The sequence below is a fragment of the Neopsephotus bourkii genome, unplaced genomic scaffold (assembly GCF_033783945.1).
Source record: "Neopsephotus bourkii isolate Nb327-2 ecotype Australia unplaced genomic scaffold, CSIRO-AGI_Nbou_v1 NB_1655, whole genome shotgun sequence".
Lineage (NCBI taxonomy): Eukaryota > Metazoa > Chordata > Aves > Psittaciformes > Psittacidae > Neopsephotus > Neopsephotus bourkii.
The window spans coordinates 280,854-300,439 of NW_026902129.1; the positions used below are offsets into that span (position 1 = coordinate 280,854).

General features: G+C 40.1%; 1 protein-coding gene across 6 annotated transcripts in view; it reads left to right on the forward strand.

The window, feature by feature from the left end:
* The window catches only part of PDE1C (phosphodiesterase 1C), a 272,899-nt gene that overhangs the window by 206,354 nt on the left and 46,959 nt on the right, over positions 1-19,586 (forward strand). For all 6 annotated transcript variants that reach the window (XR_009728689.1, XM_061374877.1, XM_061374878.1 and 3 more), the window contains 7 exons: positions 2,427-2,540; positions 3,434-3,616; positions 4,691-4,757; positions 8,465-8,581; positions 9,708-9,848; positions 14,709-14,809; positions 16,980-17,108. Coding sequence is in view for 5 of the 6 variants with exons in the window: in XM_061374877.1 (XP_061230861.1) it covers positions 2,427-2,540; positions 3,434-3,616; positions 4,691-4,757; positions 8,465-8,581; positions 9,708-9,848; positions 14,709-14,809; positions 16,980-17,108 (852 nt within the window). In the remaining variant the exon portion in view is untranslated. The remainder of the gene's footprint in view (positions 1-2,426; positions 2,541-3,433; positions 3,617-4,690; positions 4,758-8,464; positions 8,582-9,707; positions 9,849-14,708; positions 14,810-16,979; positions 17,109-19,586) is intronic.

Sequence of the window (19,586 nt, forward strand, 5' to 3'; positions counted from 1 at the left end):
GATGTTTCTGGTAACTAGTTAAGGGGTCACACCTATGAACTCCCCATACATGGGATGAAGGAAGACGGGAGGCATATGAACCAATGTTTGGGTATGAAAGCTGTTTTGGTTTTGTCTCTTCCTTCCCTCCTGCATTGGTGCGAAAAGCTGGGAATGGTTAGGAGGGATCAGTGGCTTAGCTCTAGGGAATTCATCTGCTTGTGCTGCCTGAGGATGGAATCAAGCTGAAAGGTAGGGGAGCACCTTTCCTACCTGTGCTCATCAAACGCATGTTGCTGCTCACACCTGATGGTGCAGTTACACAGAAGAGGTGTATGGGTGTACTGAATCATGTTCCTTCTTCAGTGGGGCTGAGGTTGCTCCATGGATTACCCAAACTGGGTTCCAGGATTGGAGGGAAACGTGCTGGCGTAGTTAAATGCTCTCGATCTGGTTTTCAAAGATGAGAACAGTTGCATTCACTACAGTTGTTCATCACTGACCTTTCCATCGCCATTCCCACATCAGGCATGAAGTTTGGGGTTTTGGCTGCTGATAAGTGGATGAGTTAATCCTCCAAGAGATGGAGGGTCCACTTCACACTAAAGCTTCTTTGTAAAGCTAAATATGTAGCTCTGTATCAGCAGTACCACTGTCAGTAGAAGTGGAGTTTATGTGACCTGGCCATAGGACCAATCAGTATTTCATATGATCTTTGTTCTCCATAGCCTTGTTGTTTATATGGGGAAAGGAGGAGGAAGGTTACCCAGCTGCAAAGAACTGCTGGTGCACTTCACCAGGCAGACTGACTGCTCCTCAGCTCTGCCGTGAAATACAGCCCCATGGAGACTTCATTTCTCTAGAAGGCAATGGAGACTTCATTTCTCTAGAAGGCACTGATGCCACAGGGGCATTGTGGTAGCAAGGGAATACAGATGCTTGATTTTAAGAACTTGCATATGTCTGTTCTAGGAGGTTGGGCTCTCACTATGGTAAATAAAGTGAGACCAGACCTCTGTATTGGGCTCTAGCTCTGAACTGGAAAAGGTGGAAAGTGGAAAAGGTATTTTACTCCCTGGAATATAGACTAAGCGGAGGAAGAATTGTCCTCTAAGTAGAAGACAGATTTTATATGACATGACTACTCATCTACATTTTTTCATCTTGAATAGGACAAAGTAACAACTTGTGATTTCTGCTGCATTGCTAAATATATATTTTAATGTTTATTTAACTGCTGCTTAAGATATTCACAAAAAACTTTTAACATGTCAAATCTTTATCCCGTTGTCCTTTTAAAGGAATGATAATATCCATCTTCTGATTGTAAGCATGGATATTCTTGGATTATTTAAACTATTTAGATTTTACTCCTTACTTTTGCATTCTCACCTCCTCTTTCTTCCCTTTTCTGTTTTTCTAATTTGCCACAGACAAAATTAATTCACCATTAATTGTATGTGACACAAGAGACGTCTTTGTTTCCAGAGTCTGTTCCCCCCATCCCTGATAATAACCTGATAAAAAACTTCTGTGAATTCTGTTTAGTATAGATGGGGTAGCCTAAGGATGACCACTTGATCTAAGGAAAATCACAGCGTTTCCTGACCTTGTACTGTATTTCTGCAACAGTATTTCTAAATATACCGTACTAGGATTTTATGTATATGTACACCTATCCTCATAAATGGATATTTGCCAACTGATGCTACTTAAGAAGTTACTTCATTTCTTATGGTTGGAATGAAAGTTCCTTCTCTTAGCTCCTCTGTTAAATGCCAAGTGATTTCTATTTTAACTTATGTCAGTATGAGTAGGGGACAGTCATAACTCACTGATTTATTTTACCCTAAATATAATGTCATGCTTGCCTCATATCATTGTGACTGATCTTTGAAAAGGGATTTTTATTGATTTCTCGTATATGGCTTAAAAAATCTCATGAACTTCCAAAAGTTTTCACCTGGCAGTCATAGAATCGTAGAATACCAGCCTGGAAGAGACCTCAAGGATCATCTGGTCCAGCCTTTCTTGGCAGAAGCATGACCTAGACTAGATGCTCCAGCACCCTGTCCAGCCCTATTTTAAACATGTCCAATGTTGGGGAATCCGCCACTTCCCTGGGGAGATTATTCCAATGGCTGATTGTTCTCATTTTGAAAGATTTTTCTTTAGTGTCCAAATGGAATCTCCCTGGGAATAACCTGTGCCTATTACCCACTGTCTTTTCTATGTGACTCCTTGTAGAAAGGGGGTCTCCATCTTCTTTATAGCCACTTTAAATACTGCAACACAATGATAAGGTCTCCCCTGCGGCTTCTTTTCTCTAGGCTGAGCAAAACCAATCATGTATGCTAGGTCTCATGCTAGATCAGTTTTGAACTGACACTCACTCTCAAACCTGTTTCTCTTTGTACTAATCAGTTTTTTGTTTTTCTTTTCTCTAGGTTGCGGTCTTTGGTAAAGCAGCTAGAGAGAGGGGAAGCTTCAGTTGTAGACCTAAAGAAGAACTTGGAATATGCTGCAACTGTTCTTGAGTCAGTATATATTGATGAAACTAGGTGAGTTAGCTACAGACATCAGCACTCTTCTTATATCTACCAACGACACAAAACTGTAATTTATACATTAGCTGGAAAAGTTGGTTTAGCCAAGATTTATTACTCACAAGCATGATGCTTTTAATCATTAAAATATTGTATTCTGTGTAAAGCAAATCTTTATTCGTTGGTCTAAAAGCTTCTTTAAGTTTCCTGTGGCAGGGGAAGAGATCAAAAACAATCATATATTTAATATATATTCTATTGGAGAAATGTTTTCATAGTAATTGTGTCCCACTTTCCCAGAAAGTTTTTAAATTCTTACTTGTCTGTTCCTTTTGAGTAGTGTTAAATCTCAGAATCATAGAATAGTTTGGGTTGGAAAGGATCTTAAGATTATCAAGTTCCAAATCTTTTCACTTGTGCCAAATCTTTGAAATTAAAAAAAGGTCGTGATAGAGGTAGACTGATAAGATGTTGCAGAAGAGTTCCCCTCTCTATTATATGCTAAATGCACTTGTAGAGTCACCTGAGATGATCAGAATGAGAGAGAACTGTATAATACTAATTGGGAAGATAGGCATGACTGTAAATGAGCTGTGAAGGGCAGAAAGGTCAGGAATATTGACAAGCTGAAGATGAGAAGTCAGTGGATGATGATGTAGTTGTGCTTCAGAAGGCTGATACTTCTTGTTTGTTGGCCCAATAGCGAGTTTCATAGTCCGACATTTAACTATACAAGAGAATAAACAATCTGTTGAAGACTTGTACGATTTGTGTTCCATTAGGGTTGACAAACCAAAGGCTTTTAACAACTGCTTTAATTAGAATATATATGAGTTTCTTCTTCATTAATAATGTTGCAGTGTTCTCCAAGGGAGTCTGTTTACCCATCTTTTTCCTCCCCTTTCTAGGCGTTTACTGGACACAGAAGATGAACTCAGTGACATCCAGTCCGACTCCGTACCCTCAGAGGTCCGGGACTGGTTGGCTTCTACCTTCACGCGGCAAATGGGGATGATGCTCAAAAGGACAGAGGAAAAACCCCGTTTCAGGAGTATTGTCCATGCAGTACAAGCTGGGATATTTGTGGAAAGGTGAAGGAGCATGTAATTACGTTGTCTTAGTCACTTAGTATTGCTGGAATGAACTGTAGACCATGACTGATGTGAAAACTCTGGAGCTCAGGGAGGATTTCAGAAAACCCACTGAGTTCTCTCATTCTTCTCTGTTGTGATTTGCATCAGAGGAGGGGGTAAAAAAAAATCTGTAATTTGGGGAATGGATGAATTTAATTCTCCAAAGAGGGATGACTTTTTTCAGGTCTGAGTGCACAGGATGAAAAAAAAAGGTGTGTGTGGGGGGGAAGTGAAGGAAGACTTCACACACAATCATTTCCGATGGGAGAACTTTTCATCATCTTCTTTTAGTTCTACCTTTCTTAAATGCAAGAAAGGGTGGTCTGTATGAAGGCATTTTAGCTATCCACCATGCCTGTTAAAAACAGCATGGCCTGAAAACAAGTTTAAAAGCTGGTACATCCTCAGTGCTTTGTTTAGTATGGTTGCAGATGTTTATTATTGCCTTATTCTTTCTCTCTTTTTCTCCCTCTCATACACACACATGGTGAACATCCAAAAGGTTTTATACCAATCTTAAACAAACTCAGACAACAGTAACAGCTGTACTGAACTGGAGTTGATTCATTGCAGACAACAAATGGTTTCTGAAGTAATTCAGAATTAGCTCACATGTGGATCAGCAAGGACCAAAGGAACTGAAAGAGTAATATAGTCATCTGCAGCAAATGGGGAACATCTTGTTTATTTAAGTGTAGCCTTTCCCTCTGATGAAGACCTGATTTTGGTAGACTCTCTGTGATGTCCTGTCAGGTAACCAAGCTATGAGATACCAGGGAGTGTAGAGTCTTAGGGCAGGCTCTACGAAAAGAATGGCATTGAGACAAAGGGGAATATATAAGTCAGTTAGGAGCTATGTAATAGCAAGTTAGGAACAAGAAGGAGTAAATCCACCCCCCAAATTGCAGTTAGGGTTTCCTGGGCTAAATAGGTCTCCTGTAATGGTGTGTTGCTTTATTGGGTTTGTTTGTTTGGTTGGCTTGTTTTGTTTAATTCTATTTATGTGTTACCTTATCTGTCTTATCTTGGTAGAATGTACAGACGGACTTCAAATATGGTTGGTTTGAGCTACCCACCAGCTGTAATTGGAGTGCTAAAGGTAATCCAAGTAAAAGGTGTTTGGGGGTGGTGGTTCTGTATAAAGCATCAAGGTAACACTGCGATATTTAACTTGATAAGGGGGTCTTACTACTTGCTCTTTCCTTCTTTTTGACATTTAGTTTAGTTCACATACATTAATCGTTTATTGGCCTAGGGGAATATCCTTTCAATAATGGAAAGAATAGAGTTCAAGGCTGTGGCCGTTATCAGGTTGTGAAGGTTACAGCTCTGTTCTAGATTACAGTGATTAAACTGAGGTCTTTATGATGTGCTAGAATCAATCACAACCTCCCACAGGGAAGAAGGAAAACATGGATGGAGAGAGGTGGAAAAGGAAAAGGATAAGCTGCTGTGAAAGAAGGGAATTTCTTGTATTGCTCAGTTTTAGGTCTTCGAGGTGACAATCAGTTTAGGAATAATGACCCTTCCATGACTTTCAGGGGAAAACTGATTAGTCGGAAATAGTCTGAAAGAAAAAGAAAAGAAGACAGATTTAATGCATGGCACAATTGCAAGGTTCTTGCTTTAGGCAGGAATTGTCGAACTACGAACACCAGTTAGCAACCAGCTTCCTACACAGTAGCTTTGCAGACTACATGTTGTATGAGGTTCAAGCATGCCATGCAATGGTAGAAAAAGGTGATACAGTGGGGCAATCACCCTGTCTGCCAGTTGACTAATGGCCATACATACCATTCATACAGACATGTTTGAATGAGTATGTTGTTTTACCCAGTAAGTTGTGGTGATCTGCTGTTCAGCACTGTAGTGCTACAGACAGAACTTCACGTTAACTAGCTGCTGAGGTAGTTACTTTAGAAGTGGATTTTTTAGCCTTTTCTGATGCCCGTGTGGTCACTGTGATATTTTCTGGGCTAGCTAATATACAGGTAATGAACTCAGAACCTGTAATCACTTGCAGTGTCTGTTTATCTGTGGCTACAGCAATGTCATGCCTTCCAGTTTTTCTCCTCCGTCACAAGACATCTATGAAGTTCTGCATCCCTTTAGACCTGCCCCCAGTATCAGGGTCTGTTCTGTGTTAAAATCTTTTTTAAGGTCACAAAATCCACAAATTTTCAAAGCATAATTGGTGTTGCTGCAGGCCTCTGTGCCATCTGTGACACTGTCATGTGTCTGGTAAGAGGATTTTCCCCCCTAGTTACTCAGGGTAAATGCTGCTGTCATTATTGTCAATAGCAAAACTTCTGTTTGCTTGACAAGAGCAAGGATTTCTCCTTCAGTAAAATAGATCTATTGTGAAACTTTGCATCTATATGGTTACATTATTTTTTGCAAAAGAACAATTCTGATATATTGTTCTTCAGTTTCACTGTTTGGTAAATTTTATATGCTGCAAGAGCGCAACGTTGGCTACAGGAAAAGTACATCAAGTAAAAAAAAACCCTTTTTTTCCACAACACTACTGCCTTACAGTGAATTAAACTTCAACATAGTTGAGATGTTTTCCATGCCATATGACCAAAAAGTAAATTATTTTATACATGCAAGTGTTAAATTAATTTGCTTTACTGACTAAGTGAGTACAATATAAAAACACTCAAAACCCAGGAAAATACAATTGACTGAGTGGATACTTTGCGCATTATTTTTCTTGACCATTTTCTAAGTTTGTTCAAGGGCTTTAAAACATGTTTTCTTGGTGGAACTTTTTCTTTTGCTTGTTTTTCCTCTCCAACACCCACTGAAAGTATTGAAAAGCTGCAATTTATGATTGCTCTTCTGTAACTTGGGCCACAAATCATCTCTGGAGAAGCTTGACCCTGCCTTCAGTGTGTGGCTGCACACAGCTTCTAATACCAACTGCTCTGCAAGCTAGTGATTTACTAGGATAGATGAAAGCAGAGCTACACCTTAAGCGTCCCTGATATTGCCTCACTAATTAGCCTTTCTGTGGGCTATACTTCTACAACATGAAAACTCAGCTCTATGTAACCAACATTATGCAAGTAGCAAGGTTATCAGAATCAGCCCATCATGGAGAGAGCCGGTACCAGGATACATTGATCTAATTCAGAACATAAGAAGGCCTGTAGCTATGCTGATGTGTGGGTGATGAACCACAAGGTGCTTAAATGTCACTGTCCTTCGCATTTGACTTGAAGTCAGGTCCTAACTTGGAACATGACCGTGACAACAAACAGCAAAGGTGGGTTGGGCTTTAAGAGCTCAGTAGGTGATTGTGATTTAGCATTTTTTAGAATTGCTTAAAAAAGATGTCAGATTTTTAGATGGACTCTAATCCTTAACAGTATTCAACTTTATGTCTAGCCAAACCCTATTTCTTGCACTGGGAGCAGCTGTAGTTGTCCTTTCCAACCCTAACTATTCTATGATTCTATGATTCTTTCTTGGTGGAAGTTCCACAAGGAAATGGGAGGTAACCTGCAACAGAGTTTGGAAGTGGAAGGAAACTTCCATGTATAGATGTCAATCTTTAATAAGTAGCTTAAGGAGTGTCATTTGGATAAATCCCTGTGGGAAGCACATCAAAGCTCTCAGTAGGCAAGAGAGTTTGAGATCTGGTCCTGTGCCAGATGCGGCTGTGTAGTTGGTCTGTATGTCATTCTTGTAGCTGTAACTTCTTCTGCACCTTTCCTCTTTGTTGTTAGGAGAGAATGGTTCATAGGGTTTCAAGCACATCCAATTCTGAGATCAAGGAGCTTTATCTTGCTAGATAATGAGTGTTGTCAGCTCCCACAGCCTTCCCTAAGAGCTGAGATTTGAACTCAACCTTCTGCATGAAGGTTTATACCTTATACTTCATCTTTATGAGCTGGGAAGAGAGCTTTCCCTCCTCAGTCTCTTGACTGACCACCCTGCAACATTCAAATTTACAGCTGACTGGAACTTTCCCAACTGGAATTACATGTTTACTCTTCTGTTATAAAGGTTGGGGTTTATATCATTGTTAGCACTTCATGTAACCTTTCTGTATTTTCTCCTGCTCTGTAGTTTTCTGAAAGCCCAAATGGAATCACTTACCCTAAATATATATATATATATATTTTTATATATATATATATATATATATATATAAGGAAAATTAGGATCATGCTGTCCTTGGCCAGTTTAAGCTGCAATAATCACAATTCAGGATTAATACTAGAATCAGAAGGATCTAAGTTGCTTTTCGGGTGCAGCAGGGTAGTTCTTAGTAAGTTATTCTTTTGGTTGATTAAACAGTAAGTGCTTACTTACAGGTGTCTGTATTTTTTTAACTGAAAAAAAAATGTATCAGCTTCTTCTGTTTCAAACAGGAGTAAAGCATTGGAGTGCTTTGCTCACAATACAAAGTCATAAGAATTCTGTAGGGACAGCAAAATCCAGAGGCTTTAATATAATTAAAAAACATATCTTTGTTATTGCTGTTTCCTTCAAAGATACTATTACTTTTCACAGACAGAGCATGTGGGTAGGGGTGGTAAAATCACTCATATAGGGCCATCCCAGTATTTCAGATATGAAAGATACTGAATCTTTTGGGATTTAGCCTTTCCTGATTAAATTCTGGTCTGGAGAATTGCCATGTTTAGAATAAACAAACAGCATACGTGTTCTTAATGAAAGCTTCTTAAACATGGGTCATACAATTCTCCATTTGTAGATATAAAGTGATAGAAATTGGACTGTCACTGTAAAAGGGATGACCATATTAACTGTCTTTTCTTCCCCCTCTTGCAGAATGTAGACAAGTGGTCCTTTGATGTATTTGCACTAAATGATGCCAGTGGGGATCATGCACTGAAATTCATTTTCTATGAACTTCTCACACGCTATGATCTGATCAACCGCTTCAAGGTCAGTAGTTAGAAGACGGGTCTCTTCTTCCATCTCAGATTCTGTTCAGCTTCCCTCTACTCCTGCTTGAAGAAATTAAATGTTCAGACCTGCATCCTCCCCTTATAATATGGAAATACAAATGTTCAGGGTATTTGCTGTCTGGGGAGATGAAACTGGAGAACCCATGCTGCCAACTGATACCGCCTGCATATCCTCTGTAGAAATGCCCTGAATTGCCTTTTCTCAAGTATGCACAGTTCTACGCTTGGAGTCACAAAAGTATGGCAAGCACATAGGATGGTTCTTCTTAGGTCTCTTCTCCCAAGCAACAAGTGGTAGGGCAAGAGGAAATGGCCTCAAGCTGCACCAGGGGTGGTTTAGATTGGGGATTAGGAGCAATGTTTTCCCAAAAGGGTGCTCAGGCATTGGAACAGGCTACCCAGGCAGTGGTGGAATCACCATCCCTGGAAGTGTTCAAAACCACGTAGGTGAGGCCCTTAGTGGCATGGTTTAGTGATGGACTTGGAGATGCTGGGGTAATGGTTGGATTGATGATGTTAAAGGTCTTTTTCAACCTTATTGATTCTGTAATTCTGTGATTTCACCATGAAAAGCCAGAGTTCTGATAAATTAGTCCTCTTAGTAGATAAGTTAGTATCTGATAACTGATAAGTTAGTCCTCTTAGTAGAGTATCTCAGACTTGCTGTATGATGTGCTTCGTTAGAAAATCTTGAATGTACATAGTAAAGCAGAGATACATTCCAGTGGGTCTGGGGAGAACAGACAGATGCTTGTGGCCTAATTAGAAATATTTCTCCAGGGGCACTCAATCAATCAAGTGCTCTCTGTTACTTTTTATGCTGTGTGTGTTTTCCAGACAGCATTTTGTAGTGTACTTACTTGTGTGTGCTTATATGTGGGATGAGTCATCCATAATGTAATTAGGGAAGGGAAAGCTTGTTTGAGGAAGTAACCTGGATTCACCCTCTCTTGAGTGCCTGTTTCAGATATTTTAGCATGTTATTTATTTGTGAAGTACAAACTGCCTTTGGGACCTCTTACCGAAATGCTGCCCTCTGAACGCTAGCCATTAAAGGTGATTCTTTTGCTTTTAATTCATTTGGGTTTAATTGCTTTACTCAGATCCCCATTTCTGCCCTGGTGTCCTTTGTGGAAGCTTTGGAGGTTGGCTACAGCAAACATAAAAATCCTTACCACAACCTGATGCACGCTGCAGATGTGACACAGACGGTCCATTACCTCCTTTTCAAGACAGGCGTAGCAGTAAGTACAAGAGTTGGCACCCTGAATATATAATGAGATTACAACAGTTTTTACTCAGTAAGGAGATTATGATTATCCCCATTAGAAACCATTCGCACCGTAGACAAACTTTGTTTGATATGGCTGTACTAATGAAAGTAGAGATTTAGGCTTATTTAGAAATAGAAGGAAGGTGAAGATGTTGGGAATTCTTTAAACAGTAATCTAAAAGAGGATGAATGATAAACCCAAGCTCAGTTTTTCGCTCTGCCACAGATCTCCTGGGTGATGCTGCTTTGCAGCATGTGAACTGCAGCACTGTAATGTGTTTTGTAGACGTTGAAGACAGAGAAGCCAAGTGCTTAAGATGGTCAAAGCAAAAAGTAACAGTTGTGTGTATCCCAGGCTCCAATCTGACTGAGAAGCAAACACAAGAAATGGTTAAATAGCTGTCCTCCATTCTCTCTGTAATGTGTTTCAGCCTTATCTCAACCTGGCAGCAAATGCACAAACCTATCTTCCCCAGCATATGTCTTAGGAGTTTTTCTCTCATGCATTACCTATCTCCAGTAAGTGTCTGCATCCACTCACCTCTCCAAGTCACCTGCTGTTGTGATGCCTGAAGTGACAAATAAGAGCTCCTCAGCATTAAAATGCTTTCTTGCTTCATGTATATGAAGTATTTTTCCTCTGTTTCAGAGGAAACCATGTTCTGAAATATGTGCAGAGGTCAGAGAATGTGCATATGCTGAACTGACATCTGTAGAGGGGAAATTACCATTTATGTGTGTGAGGATATGTACACGTGGCACTGAAGTCAGTGAGTCATTTGCCTGAGCTGAGCCCTTCCTTTTAGTATTTTCTACAGTAATATGCTACTCACAAGGAATCCCATGCAGACTGTTATGGTGGAGTGGCACTCCAGAGGATATAGCAAAGTGTCTGCTTTTTCCCAGGAATCACTCAAGCAGTGATTGTTTCAAACACCAAATGGTATGTGGCATTTGTTTAGGATCTAATGAAGCACAATAAGAAACCACTCCTGCTATCAGGAGCAAGGGACTCCCAACACTGCCCTGCAACCGTGACATTTCAGCTTTGCTTCCCTTGTTAGAACCCATTTTTAATCTTTGTTTTTTCTTCTCTTTTTCCCCCCTTTTTCTTAGTTTCCACCCCACCTCCCCTGCAGGATACAACCCATTTCAATGTGTATAGATTCATGTAGTCTGAAAACAAGCTCCAATGGTCAGTGCTCCTGACCTCCTACTCACAGCAGGGCCACCTTCTAACATGCATAGTAGGTTCTCCTATGGTAAAGCAAGGTAGGGGACATTCTCCTGTTTCCAGAATTAGCTCACATCAGTATTGTATCCTTACTCTAACATACTTTGTTGTTCAGATCATCACTTTCGCAATATTTATGCAAGGAACTTAGACATGCTGGAACACAAGACTTTGGTTTCAGAGGCAGTGCTAGAGCCATTGGTTTAATTCTTCAATGGGATGAAGACAAAGATGTGAAAAAGTAATACAATAAGATAGAAAAAACACCTCATTTATCTTGTTAAAAAGTCACTTGCAATGTAGAAAAAGCACTTTTACTTTTCAGATTTAAATAGTCTGTGTAGTGTTAATTTATTCTAGTCTCAATGGGAAGAAAGAGTTGTCTGGTTTATCTTTACATGGTTCATTTGTCTTTGTCATGCTCCCTGTTATTTCCAAGCTCTCTCAACAGTTTTATTCCAGGTTTCTTCTTTCTTCAGTTAAAAAAATCTTCTTTCTCTCTAATCATATTCAGTGCCTGAAATCTCTTCAGTTTTCCTGGGGTTTTTTTTCCTCCTCAGGATGATGACTTGGAATGAACTCATTATACTTTACCATATGAGATAGAATATTTTGGGTTCTCTCATAGAGATAATGTTGAAAGCGAATTTGGAATTACTCTGGTATTTATCTCTTGGAGGGTTGGTTTACAAGCATGATGTATAGGGGCAACTTCTAAGAGCTGGCACACTTTTTGCTCATTTCATTCTCTAACTCTGTTGTTCAGCTGTGATTATTACTTTCTTCAGTATTATTTTCTGATCAATCTTTACAATTATTAGGAATTGCCATACGATTTCTTTGTGAATCCAGAAAATGAGGTGCAAATGGTAAACTTCTTTTCACTGATATTGTCAAGAGTGACAGGAAACTGTTTCCCACAGCAGACCTGGAAAACTGCAGACGCACAAGACTTCTGTAACATTTGTTTGTGCCAAAGAGAAGTGAGATCCTCCTCTCCTCCAGACTATTGTGATTAATAAGCTTAAGATCATCATGAGCTCTGAAAATGATGATTACTTTGGAATAAAAGACCATAAAGTCTGGGGAAGAAAACAAGCTGATTACTGCTGTCTTTGTAACATTTTCTTGGAAAAGCATCCATTTGTTTTGTTAGCATTGGAAACACTGCTCTTTCCTTTTCCTTTTTCTTTCTCTATGCATTGATCCTTTTGTTTCCATGCCAATGATTTGCCTTAGTAGCTAATTCTTCATTTTTATTGTACATTGGTGCAAGGAAGTCATGCCTCATTACGCTTTTTTTGTTTCCACTCTGGAAGCCAATATTAGTTTTTTCCTGCCTTCTTCCCTGCCAGCTCTCACCCCCTACCATGGCAGAAAGTTTGCAGGTTTTGTTCTAGATTGGTTTTGTCAACCTTTTAGAAATGAAAAGCATTCACATTTTCATTCTCTTTTCACCTTCAACAGCGTCCTGCTGCTTTCTCAATAGTTCTTGATGGCTTTATTCTTTAAAAGTAGCTCTCTGTTCCCTAGATGAAGTCCATCACAGACTAGTGAAAGGTAATATCATTGCTTTGATGGAGATTGCATCCATTCTCTGCAGGCTTTTTTCCATTTTGTTTACTTTTCCTTGCAAGGCTTTAGCATTAAAAAAGGAACTAAAAGGTTCCAATTTACCTACTGTTTCCTTCCTGTTACTCGCAAGCCTATTTTGACTTTGTGCTACTTACAGTGATTCATTTGTTACCCACAGTTCACAACTGTAATAATCCCAAGCCGTATTCTGAGTGGTCTTCCTCAAATGCTCTTATATTTAGTACCTCTCCTCAGGTGTATTATACCCTATTTCCATTACCCAAACTTGTTCAGCAAGTGGTGCTTTGATAGGGCGTGCAAATTAGCACTTTTTCTGTATGTGTCTTAAAAGGTGAGGTTAGGAGACCTCAAACACAGAGCTCATTGCCTTAGTGATGCTTTAAGACTTGGGTGATGAGACCATGTTGGGGTGGGACTTGTTAGATGATGCCCAGAGGTCTGAAGTAGATACATTAGAGTAGCTGGGTGAGTTCCATAGTAGTTCTGCATGCATGGGTTTGCTCTGCCTGGGCTGAGAACTTCTGCCTGATTTTTTTCTATCATTTGCTCTCCTTTTGTAAAATGGCACAACATGGTTGAGGAATGGATGTCCAGGTCTAAGCATGTAGCCTGGAAACCCTGGCTCCATTTTTTCCCCCCATTATGGTTAACAGGAGTTGGTGCTTGAAAGTTGAAATCACATTCTTCATCATCTGTAAAGCATTCCTTGTTCACAAGTTGCACCTGGAAGCAAAAACATCCCAGATTTCTCCACCACTAGTACTGTCCATTCCGGTCCTGGACGAATTGTGTAGAAATGAGAAAATAGTTTGGTTTCTGTTCTTGATCACTTCATCCCCGTAAATGAATCAAGAGCTGCCTTGATTATGGCCAGTGGCATTGTATGAAGTATTTCTGGCCCAGTATTTTCAAACTGCATCTTTAATTTAAGGAGATCTTTAGTATTGAGACTGGCTTCATTCTTCATGGGTTATGCAGAGATGTCTGTCAAAGACAGGAGAAGAGCTGGCCAGGTTGGTGTGTACAGAGCCCCGCAGTTATCTGTGCTTCCCCTGCACATGGTTAACAGACCAGTGGTGGTCCCTGAGCTATAGTGGGTGTTTAGAATACTTTATGGAACCATACTGCCTTTGCTGTGTTTTAAAAATCAGTTCATACATGAACGTCTGTCAAAACGTTTACAGGTTGACAGTGAGCTGTTACAAAAATATTTGGCAACCGTGGGAAAGGTTTTGTGTAAATGTAATACATTCAAACATTTCATACAAATATTTACAGCATCTACAGTATTTAAAGCCTTTGTCTCTGATGCGCTTGATGTTAGCAGCACACCTTGTGTGCTACCAGTGGAAAACCAGACATAAAATACTTGATGCATCATTCAGAAATCAATTCAGAGTGACTTAAACATTATAAAATAAGGCTTTGATGAGGAAATTAGGGGGGAAATCAACTCAGGTCTTTCTCAAATGTTTCTATAAGTGATAAATAACAAGAAGTACACCTTGTGTGGTTGTGCTCCCTGTTCTCATTATTCAGTGATTGATGAAGACTTTCAGTCACTGGACATCAGTGACGTTCTTCTGTATTTGAGGCTCTGCTACCCAGGTCAGCTGAGCTGAAAATACATACCTGGTTGGTTATGTGAATACTTAGACATGTATCGTCAAGTTCCACTTGAATAACCCTGATTTTCTTGAGTGTTCTCTTTCTCTTCCTCACACATTGCTCTTTAACAAAGGCACATGTTTCCCTTTGCCCTGCCTTAAGCCCTATTAGCTCGTGAAGTTTAATTTATTTAGATGAAGCTTCAGGAAAAATATTGGTTCAGCTTTTGTATATCAACCAGAGAAGTTTGCTTTAAACCAGCTGGCAGGCTGCAGGGAAAGGCAGCGAGGTGCAGCATTGCCTATCAGCAGGGGATAACTTGCCTTAAAAGACAAAAGCCTTAATGCCTGGGAAAATGACAGCTTATCTGATTGCTCTGTAATCTCTTTTCAGCACTGGCTGACAGAACTGGAGATCTTCGCTATGATCTTTGCGGCTGCCATCCATGACTATGAGCACACTGGAACCACCAACAACTTTCACATCCAGACGCGGTGAGGTCACTGTAAATCATGATGAAAGGTTGGGAAATGGAGAGGGAAAACCTTGGAGGATGACAGCACAGCTGCCTAGAAAAGTGCAGGAGCTTTTACTTTCAAGAATTACGGAAGGAAAGTTGATGTCCTTACATTGCATTTAATTTTGTCCTGCTCAGCCATTTAAAATAGAATGCATGTATTCTAGCTTCCTGAGCATTGTTTTATATTAATAATCAGGAAAAAGGAAGGTCCTAAAATATTTCTGTGTAAAGTTACCAAAGACAGACTGCTCTGCAGAGTTACGTACTTTGAGGAAGGTATTTGGAGGAGATCCTGTAATACAACACTTCTCCTTGTTGAACTTGAAGACTGAAGCATAACTGCATAAATTAAGAATTCAGCAATATCTGTGAACACCAATACTACGCATATACTATTTTTACTTGAGTAGAAAACCACACCTGCAGCAAGGGGATATGCTTACCATTGCCTGTTCAGGGATATCATTTTTTAGAGCTTTGTAAATTACTAGACAGTAATGAGTGATCACAAGCTAGACTGGACCAGTGTATTTTTGATCTTGGCTTCTTCTATAAGGCCTTTAGGTTGGTGGAAGAGAAGTGAAGGAGTTGAACATGACAGCAAGATTCAGAAGTGTACAAAGATTGGGAAGTCTCGAGTTGTAGTGGTAAATGGGCATCTAATGTTTGTGTATTCCTTTGACAATCGGAGTGTACTGGTAGTAATGACAAAATGTCTAGATGTCCTCGACTGACGCTGCACACTTGGGCATTTCTAAAGATGCATTGCATCTTACCCTAAATTAGATGTCTGGAGTATGTTAGCTGAATCACGCTGTGTATCACAGATATATAAAGGTTGCTAGGATAAATAACAGATATGCTCAGGAAAGCCTGAGAATGTAGAAAGACATTTCTGTCTCTGTTCTGGGCCAGGCCACACTCTACTTCTTACAGCTTCATGCATGCAAGAATTAGGGATCTGCTATGTTTTCAAATAATTATAGAAGAATTCAAGGTAGGACAGCTGTAATTTAATTTCTGTAACACTGAACATCAGAGGGTGTAAAGTGACCCTAAAGCTCATCCAGTTCCAACCCCCTGCCATGGGCAGGGACACCTTCCACTAGAGCAGGTTGCTGCAAGCTCCATCCAACCTGGCCTTAAACACTGCCAGGGATGGGGCAGCCACAGCTTCTCTGGGCACCCTGTGCCAGTGCCTCAGCAGCCTCACAGGGAACAACTTCTGCCTAAGGTCTAATCTTAATCTCCCCTCTGTCAGGTTAAAGCCATTCCCCTTGTTGCTACATGCCTTTGTCAAAAGTCCCTCTCCAGATTTCTTGTCGGCCCCCCTTTAAGTATTGGCAGGCTGTTACAAGGTCTCCCGTTAAGGAGCCTTCTCTTCTCCAGGCTGAACCAGCCCAGCTCTCTCAGCCTGGCTCCAGAGCAGAGCTGGTCCAGCCCTCGCAGCATCTCTGTGGTCTCCTCTGGACTCTCTCCAACAGCTCCACGTCCCTCTTGTGCTGTTGTCCCAGAGCTGGATCAGGACTGCAGGGGTGGGACTCACTAGTGCAGAGTAGAGAACAAAGCAGAGTTTCAGACTGGTTTAGCCATTCATAATTTTCAGATTTATGCCCTGGTGCTTAAAATAAGGCCCAAAGTATCTTTTGTCTTACTCTATCCTGCTGGGAACTGTCTTCCAGACAGCATAGTCTAGTGCACAGATGACAAAAACCAGTTCAGTTATATGTTGCTTGCAGCAGTTTGCTGGTCTGGAAATAATACTGGGACACATCTTTCAGTTGCTTACCTAGGTGCAGTCATGCTTTAATATGAGAGCAGTATACACAGGAGCTGGAAAAGAGCCTCATGATTCAACTCTAGGTTTATATCTCTCTCCCAGCTCTCAGCATTTACATTTTTTAAAGTACGTAACAAGGAGTCCAGGTGAGTCTCAGCTGAGGAAATAGATTCTGAGTGAATTTTGATCCTTAGGTTTTTTCTATTGAATACCAGCAGTGAACAAAGTGTTACAAGCGCTCTTAAAATGCTCATATCTGTGCTATAGAACTGATCTCTGCAGCTGATCAGAGGAAAATTTATGAATGTGAGACTCGTTAGACAGGGAAGAAACAACCTTTCCTATGTTTTCTTTTAAATACTAGGTCAGACTCAGCCATTCTATATAATGACCGGTCCGTGCTTGAAAATCACCACGTTAGTGCAGCGTATCGTCTTTTGCAAGATGATGAAGAGATGAATATTTTATCTAACCTCTCAAAGGATGACTGGAGGTAAAAATCAACATTGCAGTATCACCATAGGCTGTTATTGCCTTGATTGGATGTTTGGCAGTATGCATTACTGTATATTGCATATTGATATTTCTATTGCTACAAGAAAAAGAGCTTTGAAAGGTGTTTGTCTTGCTTATTTCTGCTTTTAGCTTTCACCTCTAGTAGTGAGACTAGACTTTGTGAGAATGGATTATAGCATACAAACTAAGTCCCATCTAGTTTCTGAGTGTCACAGAGACACCCTTTTCACACATTCATTTGTAATCGAGTGCAGAGCTGGTCCACTGTTTGTTCATCCTAAAGCATAAACATAACCTTTATTTACTTTGATACTCCCTGCCTAGAAATTATAAATGGGGCTTCATGGAAAAAAGGATCTAGTCCGAGGATCTTCAATCAGTGCGCTATATATGCCAAGGTGATGTAAGAAGCTGTAATTTAAAATAAGCCTCAATGCAACATATGATTTATGTGCCAAAATCAGCCCAGGATTTGCTTTCTAATAACAGTTCAAACCAGTGAGGGCTTTCTGGGTTTTTTATGGGTTTTTTTCAACTCCAGGGGGTGGTACTTTAAAAATAGCAGTGTGCTAGACAGGAAGAATCCTGCTCCGTGGTCTTTCTCATGGAAGGGGAAGCAACTTGTGGAATCTTATGTAATGCACAGTGTCTCCTGCATACACTTAAATGTGATACAGTGCTGAGCAGTCTTAATTTAATATAAATGTGGGGAAATGAGCCCTTCTCTGGGGTCTGGCTTATAGCAAGATGGTCAGAGAAGGCTCTTCTTGCTAATCTGTGTAACCTGAATTTCCTGTGTATTTCAACTTGTGGACAGTGATGTGATCACATAGCTGAGCACCAGAAATAAAACTCAGGAGCTTACATGCCTGATTTTAATCAGTGTGACTGTTGTGGAGGAGTGGCCTGAGAAATTCTATCCCCCAATATAGAAAACAGTCTCCTGGTGGGCAGCAAGCAGGAACTTGGAAGAAAAAATTCTGCACAGAGGTGTTAAAAACCTAATTTATTTTTTTAGCTACAGCTGGTAATGCCTTGTTAAATATTGGCAGCGAATTACTGCTTCTTTTTATGCTGGTGAGGAAAACAGAAGGAACCAACTGAGTAGAAACAGCAGCCTTAGAGCCAGCATCTACAAGGAACAGTGGAGCAGCTCGCTGAGTATGCGTCACTGCACAGATACTGTCTGCAGGAAGATGGTCTGCTTCCAGCTTGAAACTGGTTTTGCTTGAATCACAGCTAGGTTTGGGTGTTTCTCATTGATTCTGTAGTGTCAACATGTGTGTTCTGTTAAGGCAATATGCAAAGTGTCAAAGATTAACCAATCCCTTTAAGAAATGCTGTAACTGCCCAAGCAGAGAGATAGAGACGCTTGGATTGATGATTTGTTCTCTCTCAAGTAGGGCTTTATTATTTTGTAGCTGCTGATCAAGCAGCAGCTGTAGAATAAAGGCCATTATCTGGATGTGCTTTAACTCCAAAACAGTGATATTTGTGTGCTTTTGCTTTTGACTGCCAGTTTGAAATTCCATAGCACTGGAAGCATTGGGTGACTTCTGCAGGATCGGAGGTGTTGAAAATAAAACCAAGAAGTTCAGAGTTGCCCAGGCTAGCACTCAAAAAATAGGACCCTCAGTGCTGAAGGATGCTTGGGGAAACTATGAAAACATATCCAAATGTAACTTTAATGTCTTTTAGACATACCTGATAAATCTCTCTCAGCAAAAGGCCCCAGTGATGGGTTTTGGAAAGCAAATTCTTAATTGCCTTTATGAGCTGAGCTCTCACTGCTTTTCTTACATTACTAGTAAGAGAAAATCTGATGGTCAGTGGATTTTGCAATCCTATATGTCTGTGTGGGGTGTATCGCTTTTGTGGTATTCAGTTATTTAGTTAGGGAATGTGTTCTCAGGAAAGAAATGTAGAATGTTAGACCTACATTTTACTGTTGGAAAATAAATGGGCACAGGTTTTATAAGGAAAGAAGATGAGACAGGAAAATCTTTTGGGCTACAGTGAAGGAGAAAAGAGTTAAATGCTTGCTGATTCTTAAACTTCTTTTTTTTTCTCTGTTTAAGAAACCCTCTGTTGCTTATTAAATATTTGAAAATCAGTTGAGTTGCTTCGTTTCATGAATCCCACTTGTGCAAGTCATCAGCGAGTAAATGAAGAAACCCTAACAGAAACAGATCACAGTGAATTAAGAAAATAAACTGTAAAGTGAACAGATGCTTTCCAAGACACTGCTATAGATGCCTTTTCTGGCACTGTATTTAATTGTTAATGATTTCTATGCATTTATTAAGACAGAGTATGTTTAGCGGAAGCCCTTTACCATCAAATACAGGGTTAAAAAGGCATCTGGAAAATGTTTTATCTCCTTAGCTCTTTATTGGAGTACAGCTTTAGGAAGTGACCTTTAATGCAATACTGACTTTGTCCGTAAAGCTGCTTG